Source organism: Poeciliopsis prolifica, unplaced genomic scaffold (genome assembly GCF_027474105.1).
Source record: "Poeciliopsis prolifica strain line A6 unplaced genomic scaffold, Auburn_PproV2 SCAFFOLD003, whole genome shotgun sequence".
Lineage (NCBI taxonomy): Eukaryota > Metazoa > Chordata > Actinopteri > Cyprinodontiformes > Poeciliidae > Poeciliopsis > Poeciliopsis prolifica.
In genome coordinates, this window is record NW_026562378.1 from 2,648,787 (window position 1) to 2,676,644 (window position 27,858).

Genomic DNA, 27,858 nt, shown 5'->3' on the forward strand with positions numbered 1-27,858 from the left:
TCTTAAGTGAATAAATGTGACCAGGCACTACCCGACTGTGGAAATAACGTACTAACAACTAAACAGGAGCAGCACTGAGGCCAGGAATTGCTTGATGTGCAGCAATGTGTGAGTGACAACATGTGTGCATGTGTGTGTGCGTGAACCAGGTTTTTATATCCTTGTGGATACCTATTTCTGTCTACTATATGGGGTTGTGGGGACATTTTCTTGTGAAGGAAAATGCTGTTTTTGGGATAGGTTTCAGGTTTAGGGCTAAGGTGTCAATTGACTTTTGGTTAGGAATAAGAATAGGGGAAGGGGAAGGGATAGGCTGTAGAAAATGAATGGAAGTAAAGTCCCACAAAATACAGAAACACAATTGTGTGTGTGTGTGTGTGGGGTGTGTGTGTGTGTGTGTGTGTGGGTGGGGGGGGGTGTGTGTGTGTGTGTGTGTGTGGGTGTGTGTGCGCGTGCGTGCACATGTGTGGGTTTGGGGGGGTACGTTCCTTGTTGATTTTAAAGGTTTACACAGAGCTGGGCAGCTTCACTGCTCTAAATCAGCCAGTCACACCTCACTGCCTCCCTGTCAGAGGCCTATCTGCTACCACTTACTCAGAAATGCAACAAATTTACTTCTAATTACTTTAAATTTTGTCGTGCTTGTAAACACTTGTGCTCTGACAGTTCATTTATTTTATTTGATTGCTGTCAACTATTTATAGTGGAGGGCAGGGCGGCCCGCATGCAGTTTCCATGTATCATCTGGACTGCACTGATAAAAATAAAAAAGTGCCTGCGATGATTATCCTCTGGTTTTAGGGTGTTTATTTACTCACTGAGGTCAAGGAGAATTATGCTGTAATTGACATGCACTCAAGCTTGGGACAGCGTTCCCCACGCTCTGCACAACAAGCGATGGGAGGAGACTCCGACTCTTGCTTTAAAACCGTTTGCATCACTGATGAGGCCTGTGTCACATTTTTTGATGTTGCCACACGCGAAAACACATTGCACGTATGAGACATGTGTCACAAACACACCGCTATGTCCTTCACTGACTAAAGGGCAGATAGCGAGTCTGTGGGAGGACAAACTCAGCAGGCTAACAGGTTTGCTGTTTTTCCCCGAGAGTCAACATGTTAGGAGAAATTCCCAAACACTCTATGTCAAATTAGGCCCCAGACAAAATGCTTGGAAGACATTTTATTTAGTGGCACCAGAGTAGATAGGGAGAGGAACACAAATCCATAACACATTTTTCAGACAGTGTGTTATGGATTCTCTTCAAATGGTTCGAACCACACGCAAATCTTAACAAGAACCTATGTGATCAGATCAACAAAAAAAAAAGGATAATAAAACAATAATGATTATTTTATTTATTCAAATTTCCAGCAGCAAAATGAGAGAAAATAAAAGTAGTCAAAATTACAACAATGTTCGAGTTGTGTCAAAGAAATATGGAACAAACTGAAAAATGTTTTCATATCAGTAGAATAATTTAGAAAAGACATACAAGCTAAAATTAGCTTAAAAGGTAAATCTAACAAAAATACTAATGACAGCACATAGGCTAGCACTAGCATGTTGACCTGAAGTGACATAGTCCATACACTGAGAAGAAACCCATTAAGAAGCTAAATTTAGCTAAAATGCTAAAGCTGGCTAAAGATGCTATTATTAGTATCTAGGCTAGCACTAAATACTAATAAAATTTGTACTTTGTTAGTAACTAGAAGTTAAATTGAGCTAAAACCAGTTTAAAAAAGAATGCTTAGATGTGGGCAATCACCAGCATGTGCAGTAGGACAAAGAGTGAAAATGAAAAAATTCAACAAAACTCTCCTGCATTCTGAGACGTGTTTGTGACATAAAATCTCTTAAACAATGTGACGTTGAGACACAGACATTTATTTCAGTGCAAACTTTCCTGACGCTCAAAATGTAATAATTATTTTTTTATGTACATTTGTTACAATTTTCCCATAAAGTCGGTCTGTTTGAGATGCAAGTCGGTTTATCACAACATCCTCTTTTTGTAAGAAAACAGGCAATATCAGGCTTTTTATTTTTTTACATCTCAAGCATATTTCTACATGGTCACAGCTCAAAAGCAGGAAAATGTACATGCATGAAACAAGACATGACGCATGATTAAAAATATAATTCCCAAAATTAGATATTAAATAGTTTTTTTTGCTTATATATATATATATATATATATATATATATATATATATATAATATATATATATATATATATATATATATATATATATATATATATATATATATATATATATATATATATATATATATATAAAGAGCAGAACCAAAAAGAAGCTAGAGTGATGGCAACAATGGCTCTTTGGGTTGTAAAGGTTGCAGACTGCTGGTCTGGAAGGTGATACAAGCAGCTGCTGCAATATCTGCAATGATCAGTGTAAAACGGGTTTGTTTTGCATTTAGCTGAGCTAGAAGAAAGCATTACAGCCAGCAGGCATTTTGACCGCATAATTTTAGCCAGAGAGGCCTACGCTTCCTCTGCTTGCTGTCATTATGCCCTCAGTAAGCCACAGAAAGACCCGGCCATCATGTGGAGATCACCGCTCTCCTCGGCGCTCGGCCTGATTGGCAATTATCGAAATAAACCAATGTTCTATATCAGGACTTTTGACTACATAACTACCCAGTTAATATCGGGAGGAAGTGCTGGAGGTCAGGGAGCTCTCAGCCGCTTGACCCCGGGGTCGCAGGAACCTGAGCTACAGAGTGGCACATGGCAGTGAATGAGCGCTAATGGTTTAGATGGTATCTGTTTCACAGGCGGAGAAAGCCAATCTCCCGGGGCAATCTGGAGCAGGGAGGAAAAGCAGAGGCCTGAAAATAAACCCCCACTTGTTTCAGAGGAGCGTGATGCCGCTGCCCAGTTAGTGGGACTGTTGTGCAGGATGATGAATAATCACACCCAGATGACCGCGCCGCAGCTTCAGACACACCGCTCATCCTCCGCATCGCCAGGCACGGAACCGTTTGAAGGAATGAGTTTGAGAATGATTAGGATTGTTTGTTTAGACAGCGCTCCAGCGGCGGCGGTCCGTCACAGGAGCCTCTCCGAACGATTAGATGAGCGTTTGCTGCAGGCGAGCTACAAACGGAGCCCCTGGTGAGGCCGCTGAGACGCCTGTCGATGCATGACGTGGCTTCTTGTTTCCTTTGAAATACTTTGGTAAACATCGGGCACATCCATGGCAATGACTCCGTGAGCCCACGGAGAGCTTTCAAATGTAATTTCCCTCCTTTTCCAACCAGAGTAAACAGAGTAATTGCACTTGGGAGACTCCCAGTGCTGGCAGACCAGGATTCATTTTTGCATCCAAAATGAAACCCAAGTCACTTTAAAATTGTCACAAATCTGCTGCTTATACTAATATGTTTATTGCTTTCCCGCAATTTGCTTGTTAAACGAAAAGGGACATTTTCACGTTGATGTTTTCATAGCACCATGTATAGCACCCTATGTGGGTGGCAACTGATTACATTCACTCATTTAAATTGAAGGAAACCAGCCTTTTCTTCAACTTTTTGACATTTCCCCTTTTCAGATAAAAACGGAGAAGATAATCCTCCATTAGTCCATCAAGTGTGAAATTTAAATTGTCATGACAGAAATTGGACAGTACAAAATAAGAGTAGCAGAAATAATAACATTAAAAGAAAAAGAAAACAGAATACGGCTGAAACACTGGGTCCCTTCAAATCTCGACTGAAAACCCACCTGTTTAGAATTGTACTTGAAACATAATCAATTATAAATTTAATGATGAAACTTGACATAATGTCATGTGATTGTTGATTCTGTGTTGCATGACTTTGTGTTGCTGTGTTTGTTATGATGTAAAGCACTTTGAAATGCTTTGCTGCTGAAATGTGCTATACAAATAAAATTTGATGTGATTTTGATTTGAAAACAGTAAGGTGTAAGAAAAAATGTGTTGGATTTGGAATCTGTGTAAATGTATTGGACCTGTATTGACTTTCCTCTGGGTAAGCGCCCTGAAATTACTGTTGTCATATTAATAATGTGACATTATTTTTATGAATGCCAGCAGAAAAACAAGCGGTGTGTTGATGTTTGCTTTTAATACTGTGAGTGAAATTGAGCTTTACTAAATAAAACAAGCTCTCTTTACGTGACATGTCTTCAGGAAGCTGAAACAATAAGACTTCCACCCACACTGCAAAAACACATCTTACCACAATGTTTGGTCTAGTTTTGTCTTGTCACACATGAAATAAGACAAAAATACCTTTTTCAGCAAGATATAGGAGCTTGTTCCAAGTAAATTATTTTGTAATATCGATCAAAAAGTACTAGTTCCACTGGCAGATTATTTCACTTATAACAAGATATTTTCCCCACTTTATAAGTGAAGTTATCTCTAAATGGAGTTAGTACTATTTCACCAACTTAAGGACTTGTTAACCTAAAACAAGCTTCTTTTTCTTTTTTAATCTTTCTTGCAAGTTAGTTTAGTTTTATTTCAAGTGTACTAAAACCAGACCAAAAATACTTGGCCAGATTTGTGTTTTTACAGTGCATTTGACATCAGTTTTTACATTTGGGCTTTTCTCTTCTGCAAGGAAAGATTTAGGAATGTTTACCACAGCGACTGCATGCTGCACATAGACAGAAACCGAGCTTCCTTCTGCAACTCTTAAGCCGAGTGAGTCCAACAGCAGCAATCTGACAGAGTCAATTCATAAAAATAAAAAAATGGGTGAGGAGTTTGCTGCAGGTGCTGCCATAAGTTTACCAGATGAGTCAACGTGCTTTATGAAGAGGACAGGTCTGAACTGGAAAGACTGGGAGGAATAAAGGTGCTCCAGAGACTGGGATGACGGTGACACGAAAAGGGGAAAATGCTTGTTTGCAGGGCCACACAAGACAAAGCTGGAGCTGACATTCCTGAGTAATTCGAACATCTGTCACATGGCCCGTTTCTCCTCGCCACCTGAGACTCGTTCAAAGCGGACCGGGGCGGCCCGCCCACATCTGTGAATGCTAAGGCGGCCCTGAACGCAGTTAGACTGTAACACTCCACAGGCATTGTTGTTCAAACTCTGACGTTTAAATTGTGACCCCACTTGGCCTTTGAAGGACCAGAAATGGGGAGAGAAGACGATGATGTGCTCAGGGAGCAAAAGAATATCTTTGTCTTACAGCAGAGCGCCAGGGAGGAGGTGTTCTCCCAGGCCGAGATTTTATATCGACCAGCGAGATGTTAGCTGGGTTCCCATGTTTTACTCAACCTCATTGAGCTTATTCAAGATAAATGCCAAAACACACATTAATGATAATAAAAATAACACCAAAACTACTGATAATAATTAGGGAGGGACCAATATGAAAATTTGGGTTGATATCGATATCCAATATTCTCATTATTGTTTTGGCTGATAACCGATATTTACAGATATTGTATTTAGCACGTATTCTGATCAAGTTCTCTGATTTTATGTTTTATAGGTATATGTTTGAGTAAAATGAACATTGTTCTTTTATTCTATGAATTACTGACAACATGTCTCATTCCGAGCAACAATTTGGTGTTTATTTGGAGAAAAGGAAAATTTAACAAAAACAGATGCAGCGCTGTCAAATAATGCAGAGAAAATAAGTTTGTATTCATTTAGAAACAACAAAACTAATGTTTTAACTCAGGAAGTGTTCAGAAATCAATATTTGGTGGAATTTCAGTGGGTTCAATGCAGTGGGCTCTTCATTATTTCCAGAGCTATATTTCTAACTGTTTTGACATCTATTGAATCTTTTTTAAATTTTTTTATACCAGAAAAAGACGGCAACAAGATGGAAATAATGATCCTTTCTTCTGTTGTTTATGTTGGCCCAGTTGTATTTATCTGGTAGATACCGATTTCCTAAAAATGACTAATATCAGCCAATGCCGATGAATCGTGCATCCCTCATAAAAAAGACTATAAAGAGCTAAATGAAAGATCAACCAAACTTTTGTATATCATTTTGGAAAATTATTCAAATTTAATTAAGTTTATTTATCGAGCACCAATTCACAAGACAAGTCATCTCAAGACAGTTTACGTAACAAAAATAATCCAATCACAGAGACAGATTCAAAGTCAAGTAGCAAAAGCATGGGCACGCAGACACACACACACACACACATACGCACACACGCAACCACACACAACCACACACACTGCAATAAAACAAAATAAAATGGTACAGGATGATGCTAAGTGTATTTTGTTGATAAGAACCTGAGACATTCAATTTCAGTTCAGTTTATTTAAAAATAAATTGAATTTCATCGCAATGCTTAATACCTAGTATCAAAATTGAATATATGTGCTTATAATGAAATGTTCAGTGTGACTCGTCCGCAGCACCGACGCACGCTCTGGCGTTGAGTAAGCTAATGACAATGACCCACTTTGATGCTAAGCACAGTGGAAGCGGGGTCACGACCTTTAGTGTCCTTGCTGCGTCACACACACTCGCGCACACACGCAAACAGACACACGATCATGGGGAAATAAATTCCCATGAAGATTACCGCCTGCTTTATTTCTGCGCCATCAACTGTGTCCAGATGTGTTATTAGCGTGGAATTAAAAGGCAGCACCATGATGAATGCAAGAAATAACTTCCCTATTAGTGTAATGCATCTTAAATTACACAAATGGGGAGTTAATTGACTTATTTAGGTTTCAGACTCAAATTTGAGTCATTGTGCTGTTCCTAATTTTCTTCCACTCTACAAAGTTATTTCAACATCTGCTGCTAAAACTTTTTCTTCCATCCCAGAAATTAAAACCTGCACGTGATCGTAAAGGAAATATAAGAAACGATCAGAAGGTTTTAAAACTTTTAGAGGGGTGAAATCACAACGGGGCTGTGAGCTGGGTTTATATTTAAGCTTTGTCTTTTTTTATGCACTTTAACACAGATGCAGACTGGATGGTGGGTTATGACTTCACGGTCATATTCAAGAAAGTGGAGCTTTTGTTCTGTTGAGGATCAGTTTTGAGATTTGTCAGACAGAAGTTGTTTCTCAATGTTTTTTAAATGGAGAAATATTGAAAATACCTCAAATTGACACATCAAAGTAACGTTTTTTTCCCCGCAACGAAACTTCAAACAACTTTTCAATAACGTGATTGAGCTGCAGTGCTCAAAGTGGTTTATTTATGCCTTTATCAGGATTTGCTCAAATATTTCTTGGGCTCCATCTAGTGGCCAAGAGTTCTGCCTGTCTGAATTCATGACTGAATGAGGCCAATAGACTGGGAAATTCTCAGGTGATGCGCCACAACAGACATTAACCTAATGGGGTTACACTTTTGTTTTGCAAAGGAAATTTCAGTTGATATAACTACTATGTATATAATGCTTTTTGCACTGTCTACTTTTTGCTCCTTCAAAATTATTTCTCTTTACTCAAGCACTGAGTAACTGATCAAATGATCAATCATTTAATGTTAATTACATCAACAAATTGTCAGAAATATAAAGTTAAGTGGAAATTCTGGTATTTTAAGGACCAAAATGACAATAATTCATATAAGCAACAACAACAAAAAAAATAATAATAAAAAATCAGGCAAAATAAAACTTGTCCATATCAATTTCTTTAAATAAAAATAAAATGATTTTTGGTTCAAACCAAATCATGTTTGTTCTTCATTCTGTGGGTAGAGAATCCAGAAATTTTGTTCAAGTTATAGTAGATATTCTCAAGTGAAAGTACAGCACAGTAAAAAATACCACTAAAAATACTTTTTTCCCCACAAAAAGCTAATCAGGTTCATTGAGTAAATGTAACTAGTTAGTACCCAACTCTGGTTTCTGCCACTAGCTTCTCACAGTTTACTGGAACTTCGTCCTTCCCAGTTGGGTCGGTGTTGCCAGGGTTACAAACCTTTTCCCACTCAGTGTAACTTATTGTTACACTGAGTGGGAAAGGCCTGATAAGGCATAAAGAAACCACTTTGAGCACGCTTCAACTGACATTGAATCAGAACACGGCCTCAACAGCACAAGGTATGAGTCTCTGAATCCACCCACAAACTACGTTATGCTTCAGGAGAACACCTTCTTCTTCTCTGAGTGACCTTTCACCCCACGTCGGTACAAGCCATGTTTCACTTTGGACAATGACGCCGTCTTTTCGTTTCCAGCTGGCATCTTCTCAAGGCCTTCATCTTTTCCTCTGTTATTGATTTAGACATTTCACGTCAAAACCCGTTCGTCTCCGGCACACAGAACCTGCCTCCTTCCTGCAGTCTGATGGACGGACATTCCCATGCCACTCATCCCTGCCTGCAGCCATGACCTTCAGACATCTGGGAATTGGACTCGGGGACGAATCAGACCTGAAGAGCTTCATAGTTCTGGTATCTTGGCTGATTTCTGTTGACCAAGATGAACCAGTTGTCTCTCCTTCCCATTTAAATATTGCCACCTTCCTGTTTTTTTTGTCAAGTAGTGATTTTGGGTATTACTTTAGGTAGGTGACGATATGTCATCAAACCTGGTATTAAAAACTTCTTGGACTCCTCTCAGCTAATTACAGTCCTGTTTCTAAGTTACAGCTATTTAGAAACATTTTACAAAGAACCTCCACCCCCCCCAATTTCTTCAAGATCAATGCAAAATGTTTGATAAATACCAATCTGGTTTTCATAAAATGCATTCAACAGATTCCTTTTGCTTTGCTTAAAGCACCCAGTGACACCATGATGGTTGCAATCACTGTGAAAGTTACTGTTTGAGTCTCGTTAGGCGATTTAGAAGCCTTTGACATTGTCAGTCCACCGTCTTAGTCAGCAAACTGCAGTTTAGTCAAGATTTTTGGAACTATTTTCAGAGCCTTCAGGTTCCATGTAGACCAGATTTAAAAGTAACTTTTTCTTAAATCCAAGTTGAATCTCAAGAATTTGGTCCTATGTCACAGTCAAGCCTCAACTCATTTATTTTGGTAATTTCATTGTGAGTTAAAGACATGTGGTGTTATAAACCACCACATGTCAAACTCCAACTGGTCTTAACATGTGAGGAAACTCATGGCTGTCTTCTGGGCCCACTTGGAATATCTTCAGAATATCTGCTTAACTTTTATGCAGATGACATCCAGCTGCTCCTTCAACAATTTTCTCAAGTATCCGGCAAAGAAAACAAATTACTCTTCAACCGAACTCTGGGACAACTGAGCATCCGACCACGACCTTGGAGAAAACAGTTTATCTGATCAGGCAAATCCGGATGAAATCCAGCTTCTGAACTAGGGGTGTGCCGATTTGTCGGGCGGCAGATTTTTTGAATTTTTGGAGATCGCTCGATACTGACATGTGAAGCCGATTTCATCTACCTCAACAAAGGTCCAAAAATGAACTCTATCCTCTTCTGTTCTCTCATTGGAGGTCTGATCATCTCACCAGGTCATATCTGCACTTTGGCAGTTAACAAGTCGCCCCATTGTTGTCAACTTTCTTGCTACTTTAAATGGCATTTCAGACAATAAAGAAAATTGGTATCGGCCAAAATCGGAATCGGCAGATCAGGCTTTTTAAAGATCGGTAATCATCGATTGGCCAGAAAACTGCAATCGGTGCACTGCTAGTCATATGGGAGAAAGACATGTCACCAAGTGGCAACAATATCACTCAACATGTCTGCAAGCTCCTGGAGTTTGAAAGTGAAGCTGAAAACAGAAAAAACATCAAACTACAAAAAACTTCAAGTATAGAAAACAAACAAGCAAAAAAAAACATCTGCAACATTACTGAGGTAAAACAGCAAGGAAGACAGTAAGAATAAGTATGATTCACTGCTGGGTCACAGTGGATGCATTTAATGAGTCAGACATACAAAAATAAATCACGACAAAGCAACACATGTACTGTACAAATTAAAAACCTCAAAGGAAAAAGAAAAAAAGAAAAAGTAATTGCTGAGAGAACGAGAGGAGAGAACGTCCCGGTGGAGACGCGATGGACGCCGCCGCAGGAACACAAGACACACGTCTGACGGGACGGGACGGGGCGGAGGGCGACCGGCTGCGACGCCTCCGACACGCACCCCAACATGGAAAAAAACAAAACAAATTAAAGGGTCGTTTCACAACTTTGTTGGTATATATCCAAAAGCAAAACCTTTTAGGAATTGTACAAGTATAAAAAAGCTACAAACATTAATAAATTACATCACTGACACAGAAACACTTCACAAGGTGCTAGTAAAATAATTCTGAAACCTTCAGGATACTAGAAGTCGGACAAGTGGCTGGTCATAGAAACTTTGTGGGTTTTTTTTTCTTTTTCTTCTTTTCTACAGTTTTTTTCTCCTCAAAGCTTCACTTCTCGCTCAAACAGAATCACAATACAGTTAGCTTCGTGTATGTAAGGCCATATGACGATAAACATGTTGGCTAATTCCTCCTGTTGTTTCCCAAGGCAGCACTGATGACCGGAGTGACGGAAATGGAGGACAGTATCAGAAATTCATATACATACATAGATACTTTTCAAATTAAATTATTAAAAAAACAAAAAAAAAAAAAAAGTAAAAATGTAGAATTAAATGGGAAGCAAAAAAAAAATAAAAATGATACAAAAACTTAAAAGGCTATGTACAAAGCTACATTCTATACAGTGAAGCCATAAAAACAAAACACAGAAACAGGTGGAAAGTGTGCTGTGCTGCCTGTGGAAGCAAAGGAAGAGAGAAAGTATCCCCGTGTGACTGCGTCTGTCAGGGATGAGGCTTATTGTCGTGTTCCCGCGTCGCGTCCCGGTCCCCACCCCGCTCCCTGGTTCCCCCTGTCCGGTCCGGTCCGGTCCGGTCCAGTCCGCCAATGTGCGTCGTCCTACGTTCGCGTTGGAGAAATGTCCGGACTCGGTGTGCTTTGTGCTTTACAGTCGTTTGTTTCCATTTTCCTATCTAACGACTCGAACTAGAATAAATAAGTGGCGGCGCTGATAGTGCTCTGCGAACGTTAAGTGTGGATGTGAAGGCATAAATGCTGCTTGGGGTTGGCGCTGATCCAATGCGACGCTCCAGGAAGATCCCGTCTCAGTCTGACAATGACAAGCTGCATCCACGGGTAGGAGACCCTCCCTCCCACCAATCCCCTCCCCCAAAGCCCCTCTACTCCGCCGACCCCGACCCGAAGCACGCATGCAACTCATACACATGCAGGGGATACTTTCGCAAATCTTGGAATGACTGCAATGTACTTCTATTGAGCAACCCCTGATAAAATGACAGCTGTAGTAAAATGAGACATGTTCTCTTAAAAAATATTTATAATAGCTTCTGTACACTTTAATATCTGAAAGTTATAAAGTATAAGTAGAGGCAAAAACCTATCTGAGTGATGTTCTTCTTAGAAATTGAAAAATGCATGATTTTCCTACGCTCCCGCGTCTTTTCAGTTTTTGTTTTTTTTTCCTAATTCTCCTCTTGTTGGCTGCTTGTTAGTGAGCAGCCTGCGAGTCTGGGACGGGGCCCAGTCGGTCAACCGGCCCAGTCCACTAACGGCCTGCTGCTGCTACAGGAGGAGCTTTCCGTTTCGATGGATCTTTAGGATCTTTCCCAGTCTCTGTTTGGCCGTCGCCATGCCTTTCTTTAGCCGCTTCGCTGTGGAGAGAAGAAGAAACGACGGAAAATGAGGTCGCATGTCCAGCTACACTGCAAAAACACAGAATCTTACCAAGTATATTTAGTCTAGTTTCTAGTGAAAATGTCTTAGTATACTGGAAATAAGTATACTAGGACCTTACAAGTAACTTCAGCAAGGTTCATGAGCTTGTTTTAAATAAATAGTTCCTTAATATTGATGAAAAAAGTACTAGTTCCATTGACAGATTGCTTTATAATAATATAGGTAAATTATCTTATAATAAGTCAAATAATCTTGGTTTTAGGAGCCAGAACCACCACGGATCGGGTCCGGTTTGAAATCCTCCGCAGTCCGAACTCGACTGAATTCCTCTTCATTTCAGTTCTGCCTGCAGCTGATAAGACTTTACAACGAATAACTGAGTAACTTTCATCTCATTTTCTCTGCACTCATTGTAGATTATTTAAAGATTAACATATTTGCATGGGCATGCTTGTTATTTTATTTATTTATCTATTTACTTTATTCAGTCATATCTGAACGACTTACGCAGTTATTTTAAATACATATACATATTTATACATATATATGCAATTTTAGCTGTTATGATCATATTTGTATTATTAATATTTAAGACTTTGGATGGAATAGTAGTCAATAAAAATTCTATTCTGCTCCATTCTATCTTCCTATTCCATTCTATTCTATTCTCTAGACAACCAGTTCACTTGGTTGTTCCAATCCGATGAGTTCAAAGCTAAAGAGGGAAGCCAGTAGAAACAGTGCTGCTCCATCAAACACATGCCGGCAAAGTCTCAAATACCAATATTTTTCTAAAGTTACAGAAATCATTTTGTGAATCTGACGCAGAACAGACAGAAGTTGTGGTGCGGACCTTTGGCGTCTGCGGGGCCCAGTCGGTCCGCCCTGGCGGCGCTGCTGCTGTTGGTGCTCGTGGAGTTGGTGCTGTTGTTGGGAGAGGACACGGACGGCCGCCTCTGGCTGAGGAAGATCCCCGGCGCCATGGGCTGCGGCCCGCCCGGGGACTTGGCGGTGCCGGTGGTGAACTCGTGGTCGGACAGGCTGCCGTCCTGCGAGTCGGCGTTGTGGTCCGGGGAGCTGCTGTCCTGAGAGTGTTTCGGTGGCTCCTCCGTCGCCACGCTCTTCTTCTTGCCGCTTTTCTTTTTCTTCTTGGTCCTCTGCTGCTCCTCCTGCAGGACACGCGACACCTGGTTATCCTTACCGGGTGACGAGCGTCCGCCTGCCCCGGCGCTCTGGGGGTGCCTACCTGGTGAGACAGCTTGGCTGCGGCGGCGGCCAGCCCCGTTTCAATCGAAGCCACGCGGGCTCCTTCTCTCGCCGGTCGCTCGTGCCGAGGAACCGAGGGTCCGACCCGCGCTGCAACAACAGCGCTTTTAGGACTCGGGGGCTTGAGTGACAAGAGCACTGCGGCGGCGCTGCGGCGCGGCGCTTACCTGTCGGGCTGTACGGAGTGTCGTCGCTGCTTTTCCGCTTTTTGGATCTCGATTTGAAAACGGGATTGTCCTCTTCGGACTCCAACGACGGGTACACTGAAACCCAAACAGGTCAACACGTGACTGGCATGACAAGCGTGATTCCTCGGCTAAAGTCCAATCAGCTGCTTTTTTGTTTTGTTGGTTTTTTTTGTTTTTTTTTTACTAAACAGTTGACTTCATTTAAAGTTTTCTCCACCTCTTTTCTTTCTTTTTCCCTACAAACTAATGCACATTGAACAAACATCACAGACCAGCAATGTAACGTTGGCTTGCAACATTATATTGTTACAGGCCGATGTAATGTCACGTTTGTCAAGACAACGAATATCAGCAAACAAAGAAAGAGAAGAACAACAACGAAAAACGAGACGGCTCCAGAAAGCACACCCAGCGGTGGCCTGCAGGACAGCTGTGGGCCAGCTGTTGGCCGCTTCCCCCTCTCAGCCCGCTCACGGCACGATCATCCCAATCTAGGCTTAAATATCTGATAACTGGGTGATCAACATAAAGAATGGCCTGTTTACAGAGGCAGAGCAGACTGCAGCTCCGGCCCGGCCCGGGATTACACAGCAGGAATGTTCGTGCTACGAACAACTAATTAGACTCTAATTAGGAGTTCAAACAGCAAGTAAAACAACAGTTCACAACGAGTGTTAATGGCTTCTTAACAAGCGGCGCTCGGTTCAAACAGCTTCGCTTGGAAGGGCTTCACAAAGAAAGCCGGGCGACGCGATGGAGAACATTTGGAAACAACACGCAGAAGAATAAACACGAGCTCCGATCATCCAAATGAAACGATCTCTGGCTACAAGAGGCAGGAAGTTCATGATGAATCGGTTTGTTTTTAGCGGCACCTGTTCGCATCAGCAAAAACAGAGAGAAAAAAATTCAGCCAGGGAATGTAATTATTTGACCGTTTTGTTGTAAAATTTCAATTTGACGTCAGAGCTGCTGTCATTCGCTCCACAAGCAGCACACTGTAAAAAACACTGAGTCTCACCAAGTAATTTTTGTCCAGTTGCTGGTGCAAATATCTTAGTACACTTGAAATGAGACAAATCTAACGAGTTATTTTCCAGCAAGATATCAGAGTTTGTTTCAAGTCTCTAAGGCTGCGTTCACACTGCTGCGTGAAGTGATCCAAGTCCAATTTTTTTTTTCTTTTTTCTTTGCCGTGGCCGTTCACACCTCCAAACATTTGCGACCTGCATGTGATCTCTAGTGTGAACGGGGCAAACGACCTGGAAGTGTCCCGCATGCGCAGTAGGCCACAGAATATTTACGTTTCAAGTCATGCATGACTGTGACACATTTGAATCGGACACCCAAGTGTCCTCGGTTGCATTTGAAAAATAAAATAAAATAAAAAATCAGATGTGTGTTTTTCAGACTGTCATGAAGAGATCAGATACAGGTTTCATTACATCCAAGAAATTGGAATTGGGTCATTTCAGGTTGCAGTGTGAACACAGCCAAATTTCCTTAAAATTGATGAAAAAAATTCAAGTTCCATTGACAGATTATTTGGCTAGAAAGGTATATTTTTTCATGTTACAAGTTAATTTTGTTCTATTTCAAATGCGCTAAATTGCTTGCACCAGACCAAAAATCTGATTTTGTGTTTTTTGCCGTGTTTCCTCTACCTCTACTTCATCGTCTCCAGTTTCTCTTCACTCCTGAGAGCAGCGCGCTGTACAGTAGCCAGAGCGGAGTTGATTTTTCAAAATATTTCAACATCTCACCATATTTAAGTCTACGTCGGCTGACATGTTCCTTCTGCTTACCGTAGTCGGAGTCTTTGAAACACGCGTCCATGTGATCCTGCTCGTCGTCGTCGTAGTCCAGGCTCTCGATGCTGCTGCTTTTTCGAGGTTTCTTCGGGAGCCTCTTGGTGGGCCGCTTGCTGTTGCTGCTCCCGCCGGCTCCCGCGCCGCTCTTCTTGTGCGCCTGCGAGCTGTGCGAGTTGCTCTTGGACTGGCTGTTGCTCCACGGCTGCTCCAGGGTCTCCGAGGAGGACAGGTTGGCCATGGACAGCATGCCCTGAATGGCCTCCTGTGTGCTGGGAGACGCAGGCGGCTGGCTGCAGGGGAATGAGCGCCGAACAGAACAACCCCGTTACATGTCAACTGGCATCAACGAAAACGCCATCTGGACACATATGTACACTGTGCAAAAGGACAGGCAGCCTTCTTTCTTACCGTATATAATAACATTTTATTAAACTGTTCCAATTTTAGATCTATTGCCACGTTTGTTAAATATGAGAATAATGAGAGAGAGAGAGACATGTTTGATAGATTGCTTGAAACTTGTCCTATTCCTCCCGATTAGTCAGAACTAGCTACTTTTACTCAGTTCCATTTATTTGAGGAACTTTTTATGAAAAAATAAAAAATGACTTTTACTTGAGTAATATTGTTATGAAGTCTCGCTGCTCTTACTTGAGTAAACTTTCTGGCTTCTCTACCCACTGAATGAAGAACAAACATGTTTTAACCCCCAAAAAATCACCAGGCAGAAACACACAGCTGCAGCTTTTGTTAAAGTTTCTTAAGTTTTATATTGATAGAAACTGACTTAGAAAAAAAATTATTCTGTCTGATTTTGTTTTGTTTTTTTTGTTATATGAATTATTGTCATTTTGGTCCATAAAATTTGATGTTTTGGTCTGTCTGATGAGGTGATTTTTAAGTATTAAATGACTGATAATTTGATCAGTTACTCAGTAACTTTATTTTTACTCTTAATTTAAACACTTCTTAGACGGCTACCTTTTACATCTACTCGAATAAAAATAGGTTGAAGTAGTGTCACTTGAGTACAATTTGTGTAGACGACCTCTAAATGGAGGAGACTGTGTTGCTAAGCAGCAGTTCAGGTGTGTGGCAGTGTGGGACTTTCCATTGACTCCCATTCATTTCTACAGCCTTATCCTTATCCTATCCCTAACCAAAACTCAATTCACACCTTACTCCTAAATCTGACCCCTGACCAGGCTCTGGTCCCCACAAGGTATTACAAGCACACACACACACACACATACGCACACACACACCCACACACACACATCTTGAGGCAACATGATACTGCTGCCACCCTCCCTCATGATTGCGAAGATGTTCTCAGGCTTGCATTTATGAGCATTCCATAATTGGTCAAAGGAAAATGACCAGTTATGGTCGTTGTCACCCATGTAGGTACAGGACTTGTTGTCATTTCATATGACCAACAATGGAGCAATTGTCATGAAGGAGGACGATCCTTATGAATCAATCAACGTTATTCCTGTAGCTTTATTTCAAAAGCTGGCTTGGTGGCCGAAGTGCTGGACATTAAGACAGAAACGCAAAAAACAACAACAAACATACAAAACGTACATAGAATGTGTGTTTTACGGTGCCATGCCAGAGAGACAGTCTGTCTCTCTTGTTTTGGCAAATTGATGTTTTTTTCTAATTCTAATGAAACTAGATTTAAAAAAAAAAAAGTTTAGTCATAACGGTTAAAAGTCTTTTTATGCGCAGCGTGTAAATATGCGGTGTGAACATGAAGTCGGAATCTGAACACAAACGAAACGCCTTAAGAGGAAGGCCAGTCAGCGACTGACATGACAAATCCACTATCCTACGACCCGATAATACCCGGTAATCGCTTCAGCCCCTGTTCAAAGCACAGAAACTTTCCGAAAAATGAACATATTTCAGCAATGTTTTGTTTCTCTCTTTCATTCCTCATTTGTAGCTTTCAGTGTGGTGGAAATAGACCATCAAGAGGTGAAGGGAAACAGCAAACAGAGTGAGGCAGAAGGAAGCGCCTGGAGCCACGGAGGCCTTGATAGATTAGTGTGGGACGGGATGCAAACACTGATTTAACACAAACTGCTGACGGAGTATTTGTAAACCGCCTGTTGCCTTTCAGCTTCGAGAAAAAATGGGAAAACTCAACTTTTTTATTCGATCACAGAGCGGCTCGTTTGTTTGTCAGAGACTCGGCCCATTAAAGAGGCCAGAAATTCATTTGCAGAGAAGAAAGAGAGTCTCAAGGGGTCCATTAAGAGATTAATGCTGTGCATGTGATACTGCCCAGGAGAAGGGCGGAACCCAGGGGGCTTCATGTGAACCTGAGAGAAGCCCATCCCCAACCCCCAACACCCCCACCTTCTTAAAACCAAATTGGTGTCAAATATTTGTGCTTCAAAAGGCACAAACATCATAAAGACGTTAATAAATGTTGCCAGAGAAACATTTTTCTTTTCTGCACAAACTTCACAAATATGTTTGACATAAATCTTGTTTGATTTTAGCAAGTGTGGGGGGGAGGGGAGTTGACCTTTTGACCTTTAAACTTACTTTAATATCTTCAAAGCCAAAGCGGCACAAAATGAAAACGCTTGCTGCGTAAACACAGTCGAGATGATTGACACCAATTTTGTCTGATTTGAAGGAGGTGGTTGACCTTTCATAACCTCTGGAAACATTTATTGATATCTTTAAAATGATAGTGGCGCAAACGAATATTTTTGCAGCACAAACATTTGACACCCAATTTATTGGTGTCAAATGTTTGTGCTACTTTTGTGCAGCAAAACGTTTTGTTTGTGCCTCTATAGTTTTAAAGATAATAAATGTTTTCACAGGTCATGAAAGGTCACCATATATTTAAAATAAGAGAGGTACAAACAAAACTTTTTGCTGCACAAACGTTTGACACCAATTTTGTTAGATCTGAAGAAGACGAGGGGGTTTTATGTGCTGGTATTTATCCTACCTGTTGGTGTTGTAGTCGATCCCGCCCACTTGTTTGCTGGCCTGCAGCAGGTCCAGGATCCCTGCGGCACTTCCACTCTTCTTCTTCATCTTAGAGTTGCGACTCTTGACCTCGGGCTTGGCCTCCGTGTCTATGTGCAAGGTCTCTTCGTCTGAGGAGTCCACGCTCTGCTGGTGCAGGAAGTGACACAAAGAAGAAACACGTTTGCAGAGAGTTTAACGGGAAGCGGCCCGAGGCAAAAACATGCATTCGGTCTGCCGTTCACAGCAACTGAAGGTATCAGGGTTTCTGTTTCAGTGAGGCAACGCCGACTTTTTAAGGACAATCAACACCTAAACGTCCAGGATCTGTGTCCCAACTAGGTTCTGAATCAGCCCTGTCCTTCAACAGCTTACTGCTGAGTCCCACTGAAGCTGTGAAGTGGTTTTGCACTCATCAAAGCTTCTGTACTTCTTCTGACATTTGATCGAAACCGTCATTCATTGTGCTGGATGTTCCAGACTATAAGTCACTCTGGAATATCAGTTGCACCACATGATTGGTGATTTGGGCTTTTTAAGGCCTAAAACTGAAATATTCAGACCCCATATAAACCCTGTAAAGTCCAGGCTGGACTTACATGTTGCCTGCCTGTTACTCTATCCAGATATGTGAGATATGGGAACATCAGAACATTTGGACTAATTCCTCCATTCAGACCAAGCCTACTTCCCCTCAGCGATCCTCACCAAACAGATACTTTACCTTTCAACTGCTCTGTAAGCATTTCTCACATTTTTAATAACATGTTCGCAATCAAGTCACAGCTTCTTGCATGTCAGATGACAGAGATGAGCAGCTTTAGTATTTTGCAGAGGCAGTTTCGGGTTCTGGTCAGCATACATACCTTGCTCACTAAGGGTTGGAACTTTGCTTTTTTGGCCGGCTGAAAGGGTTCTCTGATGTCCGATAAGACTGGGCAAGAAAGAAGAGTTCATTCATAAACATCAGAGTAGAGCAGGTTCTGATAAATGGCAACACATGTTAATGAACCATCATAATTATTACATAGTAGACAACAACGCACTGTAGTCAACGAAGAAAACTTCCACACATTTGGGGTTTTGGTATGAAGTAAGTGTTGGAGCACGTCGACTGCATTTTATCTCGGTTCCCAGATATTTAAAAGCTCAGTTAAAAGACCTTTTTGCAGTTTAGTGACTCGAGAAATATTATAGCAACCCCTCCGTCTCTTTTATGGTTTTTACTCTCTCGCTTAATAAATTCTAATTAAGAGGCGCTGAGTCAGTTAGTGCAGGTGATTCGTTACTGTCATCAGTCACATAATGCCGATATTCTGCTCGGTGATGAAGTCATTAAATATTCCTGTTGCTGATAGTGGTCTTCTATTTAGCAGAGGCAGTTTAAGTGGCTTGGTAGCAGACAGTTCATGAATTTGCGGTTGCATTAGACAGGAGTTGGATCCGAGGTTTGATTTTTGATCACTGCATTTCATGTTGTCCTGTTTCTTGTTAGTGATCCAGACAGGTACTGTCCAGTTTCGCACTGTTGGAGGAAGGCAGGTGTAGAGCTAACGTCCGGACCCTGGTCTCAGATCTCTGGTATGCAGAGCGGCGGCTGCTCTGGGGAAAGAGTCAGGCGGTTTTTATGATGTTTTGAGCACTAAGTAGAAAGGGAGCAAGCAGAACTCGGTCGTTCATTTGATCCGTGAAACACTTTTTTTGGGGGGTGCGCTCAGGAGAGAAGTACCTAGGAAAATTGACGATCCATTTCCTCACTAAAGATAAGACATGCCAATTCAAGTGACAGAATCTCTGACCAGCCACCCTGGCGTTGATGAGACGAAGCCTCCGATAAAGAGTCTTGTCTCCCATTGGGTGCAGAAGAAGTGGGACGATTTGAGGCCTCACCAGCTCATGTTTCCAGACGTATCAGCTTGTTTGGGATAGTGTGTGACTGCTCAATCTGTGCTTGTCCTTCTACAATCTGTGCTGGGACAATGATCTTGTTGTTTGTATTGTCCTGTGGTTGAGATCTGATAATCAAGTCCAGAGTGCGTCCTCTGGACTTGATTACGGTTGTTGAATCTTTCAAGCAACGTTGAAAAGTATTTTCCCTGCTTGGTTAAGAGCCTTCCTGCCAGAAGAGTTTTCTTTAAAAAGCCATTTTTAATGATGAGCAGTCTGCTGTCATTCTCTGCTCCACATCCAGAACTGCTCCACTGACAAAAACTTTTCTTTTCAGCATTTCAGTTGCACTTTGATGATGCTGGAAGTCATTTTTCAGAATTTGTAATTTCTGTTTGGCCAGATGATTAGCTCCAGTGTGTATGATTAGAGTAGAATAACATTTCTTCCTTTCCATTTCATAACATTCCCCGAAAATGTAAAACACTCTAAGAACTGGCCATATGAGCAGAAAGAATTTTAACTGAGGATAATGGGCTAAAACTGGTTCAAGAAATGCTTTTGAATGTTCAGAGTAGAACAGGAACACAGAGCTCAGTCTCTGCTTTAACTAGACTTGAGTCTAGTTATGTATGTGTGGTAGAACATAGTTACATTTATTCAATTATACTTACTTGAGTAACTTTTTTGAATAACATAAAGGTACCATGGAGTACTTTTCCTACGCTGTACTTTTGACTTTTCCTTGAGTAATTTTGTCATAAGGTATTTCTACTCTTACTTGAGTAAAATTTCTGGATCCTCTATATACTAAATGAAGAACAAACATGTTTTAACCAAAAAAAAACCCAAATTTTTTTTTACTCTTACTTGCGTAATTTCTTGGACGGCTACTTTTTACTTTTACTTGAATGGAAACATGTTTCAGTCGTTCTACTCTTGCTACAAGTTTTGGGCACTCTGCCCACCTCTGGCTTCAATTAAGGAATGTCAAGCTGCAGTCAAAGGAACTTTAACATGCATCAAATTAAGTTTAAGGCATTTAAAGCCGATGCTGTGAAGTGCTTTTGTGCCCACCGTGGTTATTGGCTTAAACAAAAGTGAAACAGTACACGCTTAATCTGAAAACACTCACAGGAAAGATCTCTCTTAACGGTGTTCTTTTTCCGCCTGATGGGGAACTCATCTATCTTCAGCTCGCCCTCATCCGAGACGTACTCGTACTCGTCTCTCACTGGCTTGGTTTTGTCCTCTTTTAGGTTTTGTAACGATCCGAAAATACTTGAGTTGGTCTGAGGTTTCAGCATCTTGGAGCTGGAACAGAAACCGCAGGAGAATAAGCTGAGCGAGGCACTGACAGTGAGAAACCCTCCAGTTAGCTTTAATGGATATTGTGCTGATTGCCACATAGCTCCATAATCACCGTAATAGACCACATCAGAAGGCCTGACTCTTCAAGCCTACCATAAAGTATTTATTTGGCAGTGGGGGCCATGCCATACGTACCTGGCTAGTTTCCTGTGAGACATAGTAAAGCTGAATCTGTCTTTATTGCCTGACAGCGGTATTCTGTCAAACTTGCACTCCTCCTCCATTTTCAGCAAGGAATCCGGCTTACTGTTCTGTAATGGTCCAATCAAAGTAAAACTTAGGGAAGCAGAAGTAATGCAAGTGTACAGTATCAAGTGACAAGACATTCACAGAACGTAATGGCACCAAGTCATTACAGGTACATCAGTCCAAGAAGCTGTGAGTTTTTTCTTTAGACATTTAAAACAACTTTCAAATCAGAAAATAGTGACTTTTTAAAACAGTGAGGCAGGAACGACGCTAATTTCCTCAATTTTGGAAGATTTTAGTTGATAGGCCGATGCTTAAAGATGAAGCAATTCTTATGTTCTCAGCAAAGGTCTAAAGATCAGTCACTGTCTTCTTCTACTCTCCTGGAAGAGAGGTTTGACCGTTAGCCCCGCCCACCATGTCATGTCTGCATGTTTGCAATGGACAATAGCCACTGTTGTCATCTCAGCAACGTTTTAGCTATATTTAGCAACAATTCAGACAAAAATAAAATTGGTATCAGCCAAAATTGGAATCAGCAGGTCAGGATTTTTAAAAATTGGTAATCAGCGATCAGCCAGAAAACTGCAATCGGTGCACAGCTACTGCCAAGGTATCAGAACCACTTTTCAATTCAATTCGGTTCAAAACTTCAGTTAATTTTCCAAGAAAATAAATGAAATGCTCTTGTAACACTTTTCTGAAAGTCAATCAAAGTAAGAAGACTCATGCAGAGACACAGTACATTAAACAGAATAAAAAAATGTAAAGTGGTTATAACAGGTTGCCTGAACATCAACACACAAGTTTGCTTTACAAACTTAATATTTCCATATTAATTACAGCAAAAATATTTTAGACTGAAAGAGACTGAGTTTTCCCGTGAACTCCAGGGAGTTCAAGAGCCGCAGCTGATTTCATCTGGGTTTGCCTTGTCAGGCGTTTACGGAGGTTTTGGCAAAACCAGTCAGGATTCTGTTAAACCACAAAGCAAAACGCATGGCCTGATTTTCATTGGTTCGTTTTCAGTATCATTTTTAATTAATATTATTATTTTTGCCAATTTTGAACTATTTCATTGATCGTTGCAGGTTTTTTCAGTCATTAACAGGGTAGCAAACAATTTTTCTACCCTATATATATATATATATATATATATATATATATATATATATATAATATATATATATATATGTACACATTTTGCCACATAGCTCCATTATGTAGTACATATTTTTTTTTAGGTTAATTCTTGAGGAGATGAGAAGAATGTCATGTAGGAGAAGAAAAAAAAAAAAGAAACGCGAACCAGAACATGGGAGATTATTCCCGTCATTATCATCACAACATGAAAAGTCCATGTTTTCTGATATTTTGCTCTCCCTATTCAGGCTGAGATAGTTATTAGAATCAACTGTCTAATTATCAGTGAAAACAAGCTAACCGCTAACGGTCAGAGTGCTAATGGTCCCAGATGACACATTCAGATCCTTCTGACCTGCTTCATGCCAATCCAGATGTTGCACAGCAAATCCAAAATGGCAGCCATAAAAGCAGAGCGGACTCTGTAATCAAGCATCCGCCGCAGAGTGTTTACAACATTAAACATTTCTGCTTCTTTAATTAAAGGCGTGTGACAGCATTGTGTATGTTGAGATTGTAATTCAGAATGCCTTTCTTTCTAATCAGCCCTAACATTCTGGAGACGATTAATAGCTAGCGCAAGACATACAGAGGGGCTGTGTCTTTGTTTCTTTGACTTTTTTTTTTTTTACGCGAGTTAAAAGGAAAAGGGTTCTGCAGTAACCTTGGTGAAGACCTAGCGATGATCTCCTCTCCATCTGTAAATGCTTGGCCCGATGTGAAGCAGCGGAGCGGCTAGCGGAGAGGCTGCGAACATTCCTCAGCAGTCTGGCATTACATTTTCCGTGAAACCGAAGCTCTCTAATGTCTTCTGTTTGACGAAATTACACTTTTGTTCCCCTCAAAAAGCTTCCTCCCACTATTCAGCGATGATCACACAACACTTCTTTTATTTTTTTGCCTTGTGGACATGTGTAAGCACTTAAATGGAAGGTGTTTGGATGTGGACATGGCTTAATTCCATTAAGTAAACTCTGAGAGGGCGGATGATGGACTGCAGAGCCGAAATCTAAGACTTGGCCATATCATCGTTGTTAATTCCCACTTTGAAGTTTGCAAATTGCTTTTAGATGATTCAGGTTTTTTATGTCAGTTCAGCCTATCGGCTTGTGACTTTTTGAAAAGAACATGGGCAGAAGTTCGGTTCGGTTGAGAGCGAACAGGCATGGGAAAAGCAGAGATGATAACAAAATGTACCTTGTACTTCCATTTGGCTTCCGTCTTGTTTTTGTTTTGCTCTCTGATTTCAAACTTGTCCATGTTGTTCTGCTTTGACGTTTCCTTCTCGGACACACTCAGGACATTTTTGACAACCTAGGAGTTTAAAGCAGAGACACAAAGTTTAATAGAAGAACCTGGAATCTGAAAGGCTGTTGGCTTTACAATCTGCAAACTGATCCTAATGTTCCAGAAACCTCCATCCAGCCTGGAGCCGGGGGGTCGAACTCATTTTTATTTTGGGCCATATAAAAATCTGAATGTCCTTAAAGGGATGATTGTGCCATTAAACTGTTAAAATATGACCAAATAGTTGCTTGTTTCAGCATTCTGGAATGCTTAAACAAAACATTCCAGTTTCTTAAAATTAGGTGGGTTTAGACCAGGGGTGTCCAAAGTGCAGCCAATAACCCAACATTTTTAGAAATTGCCCATTTTCTTTTATTAAGGCAGCGGTCCGACACCCTTTTTAGGTTTTGGATATTTAATGACATACAGATTTCATAAAAGTTTTATTGTTGAGCAGATAAAATTGAAAGATTCATTTATTTATTTATTTTGCCAGTTTTGGCCACAGGGGGGGCAAAAAGTTGGGACACCACTGGTTTAGGTTGGAGGTTGAATTTGAAAAAGCAGTTTCAGAAATATATCTTCCTATTACTTCCTGTCAATGCCCGGCATTCAGAAGCTTTCACGGTTTATCGGGAGTTATGGCAACAAAATATCTAAAGCAATCACATTGTTTCACTCTGGATGTGTTCACCTTTGGCTTCTTTTGCTGGTCCATTTGACTCAAGATCTCCTTGGCGTGAGACTCGAGGGCGGCAAAGCTGGAAGGCTTCGGAGGCGGTGACAACTCCTTCATCTTTTTCACTTTCTTCTTTTCCCCGTCTTTGACCTTCGGAGGTTTGGGGGCCTTGGGCGCCTTTGGAGGCTTCTGGGATTTGGGGGCTTTTTTCTTGGGTTTTTCTCTGCTGGGAGACGGGATGGTTGCTGGGGAAACGGGCTCGTCGGGCTCAGAGTGGGTAAATGCTGGTTCCTCCACGGGTGCCTTGATGCTCGGCTCGCTCTTAATGGCTTTTGTTGCATTCTGGGAGAGAGAGCAAAGAGAACAGCAACAACATCTGAGACGTGTTCGTTTCACAATCGTTTCAGTTGGTGAATATGTCCCACAAACTGGGATGAAGCATTTTTATAGTATTTGTTGACTCTTATAACAATTCTTCTTCAAGTCTTCAGCCTGGTGCTTTGCTCTCTTATTTTGAAGGACAATTTTGTTCCCAGCGACTTCACAATTCATTTTATTTGTTGTTTTGTTTATTTATTTTTGGTTTTTAAATTGTCTTGCACTTGCAGTTTTTAAATGTTCATTAGAATTTGAAGTTTATTGCTCTCTGAGAACATGTTCCTCCCTTATATCACTTGATAATGGTCTCAAAGCAACAATATTATTCTTTATCGTGATAACTTCTTGGTACAATTTATCGTCCGGCAAAATTTGATATTGGGATCGGCCGAGCGATGTTGCTGAGCAGCAATTTTTTTTTTTCACCACAGGACTTCACAGAAATAATGTTATGTTTGATTTTGATGTGTTACAGGAGTTAGAGATGAACGTTTCAGATTCCACACCAAAGCCTCGTATTATATGCGAAAAGAGGCAGAGCGTAGTAAAGCAAAGACTTCCCAGATGTTACTCTCTCTCTCTACATCTATAAAATCACAGTTACCTCTGACAGCCTGATCTCTTTGGCTAGGTCCTTGATGAGCTGGGAAGGTTTCATGTTCTCTGGTAGCTCATCCTCGTGTTCCAGGAGAGCCTGTGACGGGCAGAAACGAGCAGAGTTGCGGTGACGTGGGAAACACTGCAGGAGCCCGATGTTTCACTCCCTATACCTGTTTTTTAGTCCACGCTCTGAAGGCTCCGTTGATGATTTTGGCACCGTGTATCAGGTATGGAGCTGGCTGCTTATTTGCTTTGTGTAAACCTGTAGATTATAGAACATCATGGTGGGTATGAGGGACTGATACCGGCAAAACACAAAGTCTGACCAGGAGAACTGAATGCTGCAGATGGAAACATTTTATTTTACCAGTTTGAATATTAAACCCAAACGTAACGGATTGTACGTTACTGGGAATCTGTCTGTGTGATTAGACTGAACTGACTTTTTTTTACAGACTTTTTTTTTAAATGTTGTGTAGAGCTTTGAGAAAGAAGCTGGCTTTTTTTTGCCATCTAGTAACAGAACTTGAACCTCAAAAGATCTATACAGCATGTAAAGCTATGTTCAAACTGCACTTTAATGCTCAATTCCGATTTTTTTGTGAAATAGGATTTCTTTTCGTTGCTTCCAAGTATATGCAACTTGTATGTGACGTCCAGTGTGAACCGCAAAATGCACATCAGAGGGCGCAATAACGTCACACATAGAGAGCGTGCTCAATGTCATTGCCAACCACCACAAAGACGGAGTTACAGACTGGGGCGCATCAATTTACCGACACCCGTTTTCTTGATTTTGGAAGATCGGTGATCGGCCAATCTTATCCTCCGATTTTATCCTGTGGAGCATGTGGAGCCGATCTTATCCTCCGATTTTATCAACCTGAGCAAATATGTAAAAGTCATCTGTTGTCCTCTTCTACTCTCCCGTGAGACAGGTCTGACCCGCCATCCAAGTCATGTCTGCAAATTTGCAGCTAACGACAGTCGCCCCTCAGTTGCCAACTCAGTGATTTTTTTTTTGTTGCTATATTCAGCAACATTTAAGACCAAAAAAATTGGTTTTGGCCAAAATCGAAATCAGCAGGTCAGACTTTTTAAAGACTGGTAATTGACCAAAACACTGCAATTGGTGCATCCCTAATTCTCTGTGGTGAAAAAGCTAACCCCTGAGGATAAAATGAATGATGGTCTGCTAACAGCACAGCTTTGTGGGGTAGAAGTGTCGTGCAGGACCCAGAGAAGCAACAGAGCTTCGATAAACAGGAAGTCATTATCCCGACAAGGCTGCAAGCATAAACAGTTGGTCCAGGCCAGCTGAGGGGAGCTGGAACACTGGCTTGCAATGAAGCAAGCCATTCAAACAGGGGCCAGGCCTTTTGAAGCTAATCATCTGCTCCCTCTCCCATCCACCGATTTAATGACTGAAACAATATTAGAGCATCCAACTTGTCATCTGCACGGCAGACACAACGCCGCGCTCTGAAAGAAAAACAAAAAGAGCCTTTTCCTGACTGTTTGCGTTTTTCTCTGCTTCATGCATTCTTCTGGAAACTTCAAGAAGAAAGGAGCTTTTCTGCGAACGTGGCCACAAGCTGCTGCTGCAAAAAACCTAAAAAAAACCAACTACTTCCTGCAGTGATCAAGAGCTCACCTTTGAACCGCTCCAATAAGTGGCGCCCCACATACCAGCACGCCGTCTCAAAGTTGGGGAACGGGGTGAGAGTCTTGACCTTCAACCTCTTCTCGATTTCATACGCTCTGAGGAGAGTAAAGCATGTTTTAACTAAACACCACGCAGGCTACATGCATTAAGCAACAACGACTGTGGGAGGCCAAAGGGAAACTACCAAATGGGGGTAATGTAAAGATAAAGCCATGTCATGTTTTTTACTCGTGGAAATGAAGCGATGTGGGCTAGTTTCTGGTGCTGATAACTCGGACAAAGCTAACTTACAAATAGCTTTTCAGCAGGATAAAGGAGCTTGTTTTAAGTACATAATTCCTTAAAGTTGATGAAAAAGTGAAAAAAGTTCCACTGGCATATTATTTCCCTTACAACAGAAATTTTTTTCCAGGTTGGCTGGAGAAAGAAAATAATAATCAAACATTTTCTCAGAGGTTCAATGAGGGGGTTATAACTTCCTTAGGGGGAGCAACAGCACCCTCTACTGCCTCTGTAGCGTCACCACAGGACAGCTGTCAACAAATCTGAACAAATGAAGAGTTCTTGTGTTTTAATCTGACATCAGAATTCTGGTTCTATCTATGGACCGAGTCTTTAGTTCTTCATGAACTAAATGAGCTGTAATGTCACATTGTTCACACTTTTACTGTCTGGAAAGTCAAAGAGCAATTCCACCTCCTTGGCT

General features: G+C 41.2%; 1 protein-coding gene across 3 annotated transcripts in view; it reads right to left on the reverse strand.

Annotated features, from left to right (window-relative positions):
- Positions 1–9,845: 9,845 nt before the first annotated feature.
- The window catches only part of phf2 (PHD finger protein 2), a 30,310-nt gene continuing 12,297 nt past the window's right edge, over positions 9,846–27,858 (reverse strand). Inside the window, exons 9-22 of one of the 3 annotated variants that reach the window (XM_055024346.1) lie at positions 27,141–27,247; positions 25,657–25,748; positions 25,491–25,580; positions 24,524–24,850; positions 23,740–23,856; positions 21,346–21,461; positions 20,975–21,153; positions 18,819–18,886; positions 17,933–18,102; positions 14,950–15,241; positions 13,124–13,219; positions 12,937–13,046; positions 12,544–12,859; positions 9,846–11,665 (exon numbers count right to left, since the gene is read on the reverse strand). In XM_055024346.1, the coding sequence (XP_054880321.1) occupies positions 11,654–11,665; positions 12,544–12,859; positions 12,937–13,046; positions 13,124–13,219; positions 14,950–15,241; positions 17,933–18,102; positions 18,819–18,886; positions 20,975–21,153; positions 21,346–21,461; positions 23,740–23,856; positions 24,524–24,850; positions 25,491–25,580; positions 25,657–25,748; positions 27,141–27,247 (2,092 nt within the window). In that variant the 3' untranslated portion in view covers positions 9,846–11,653. Of the gene's footprint in view, positions 11,666–12,543; positions 12,860–12,936; positions 13,047–13,123; positions 13,220–14,949; positions 15,246–17,932; positions 18,103–18,818; positions 18,887–20,974; positions 21,154–21,345; positions 21,462–23,739; positions 23,857–24,523; positions 24,851–25,490; positions 25,581–25,656; positions 25,749–27,140; positions 27,248–27,858 lie in introns of all 3 variants that reach the window. The other 2 variants (XM_055024328.1, XM_055024338.1) reach the window with 2 other exon arrangements.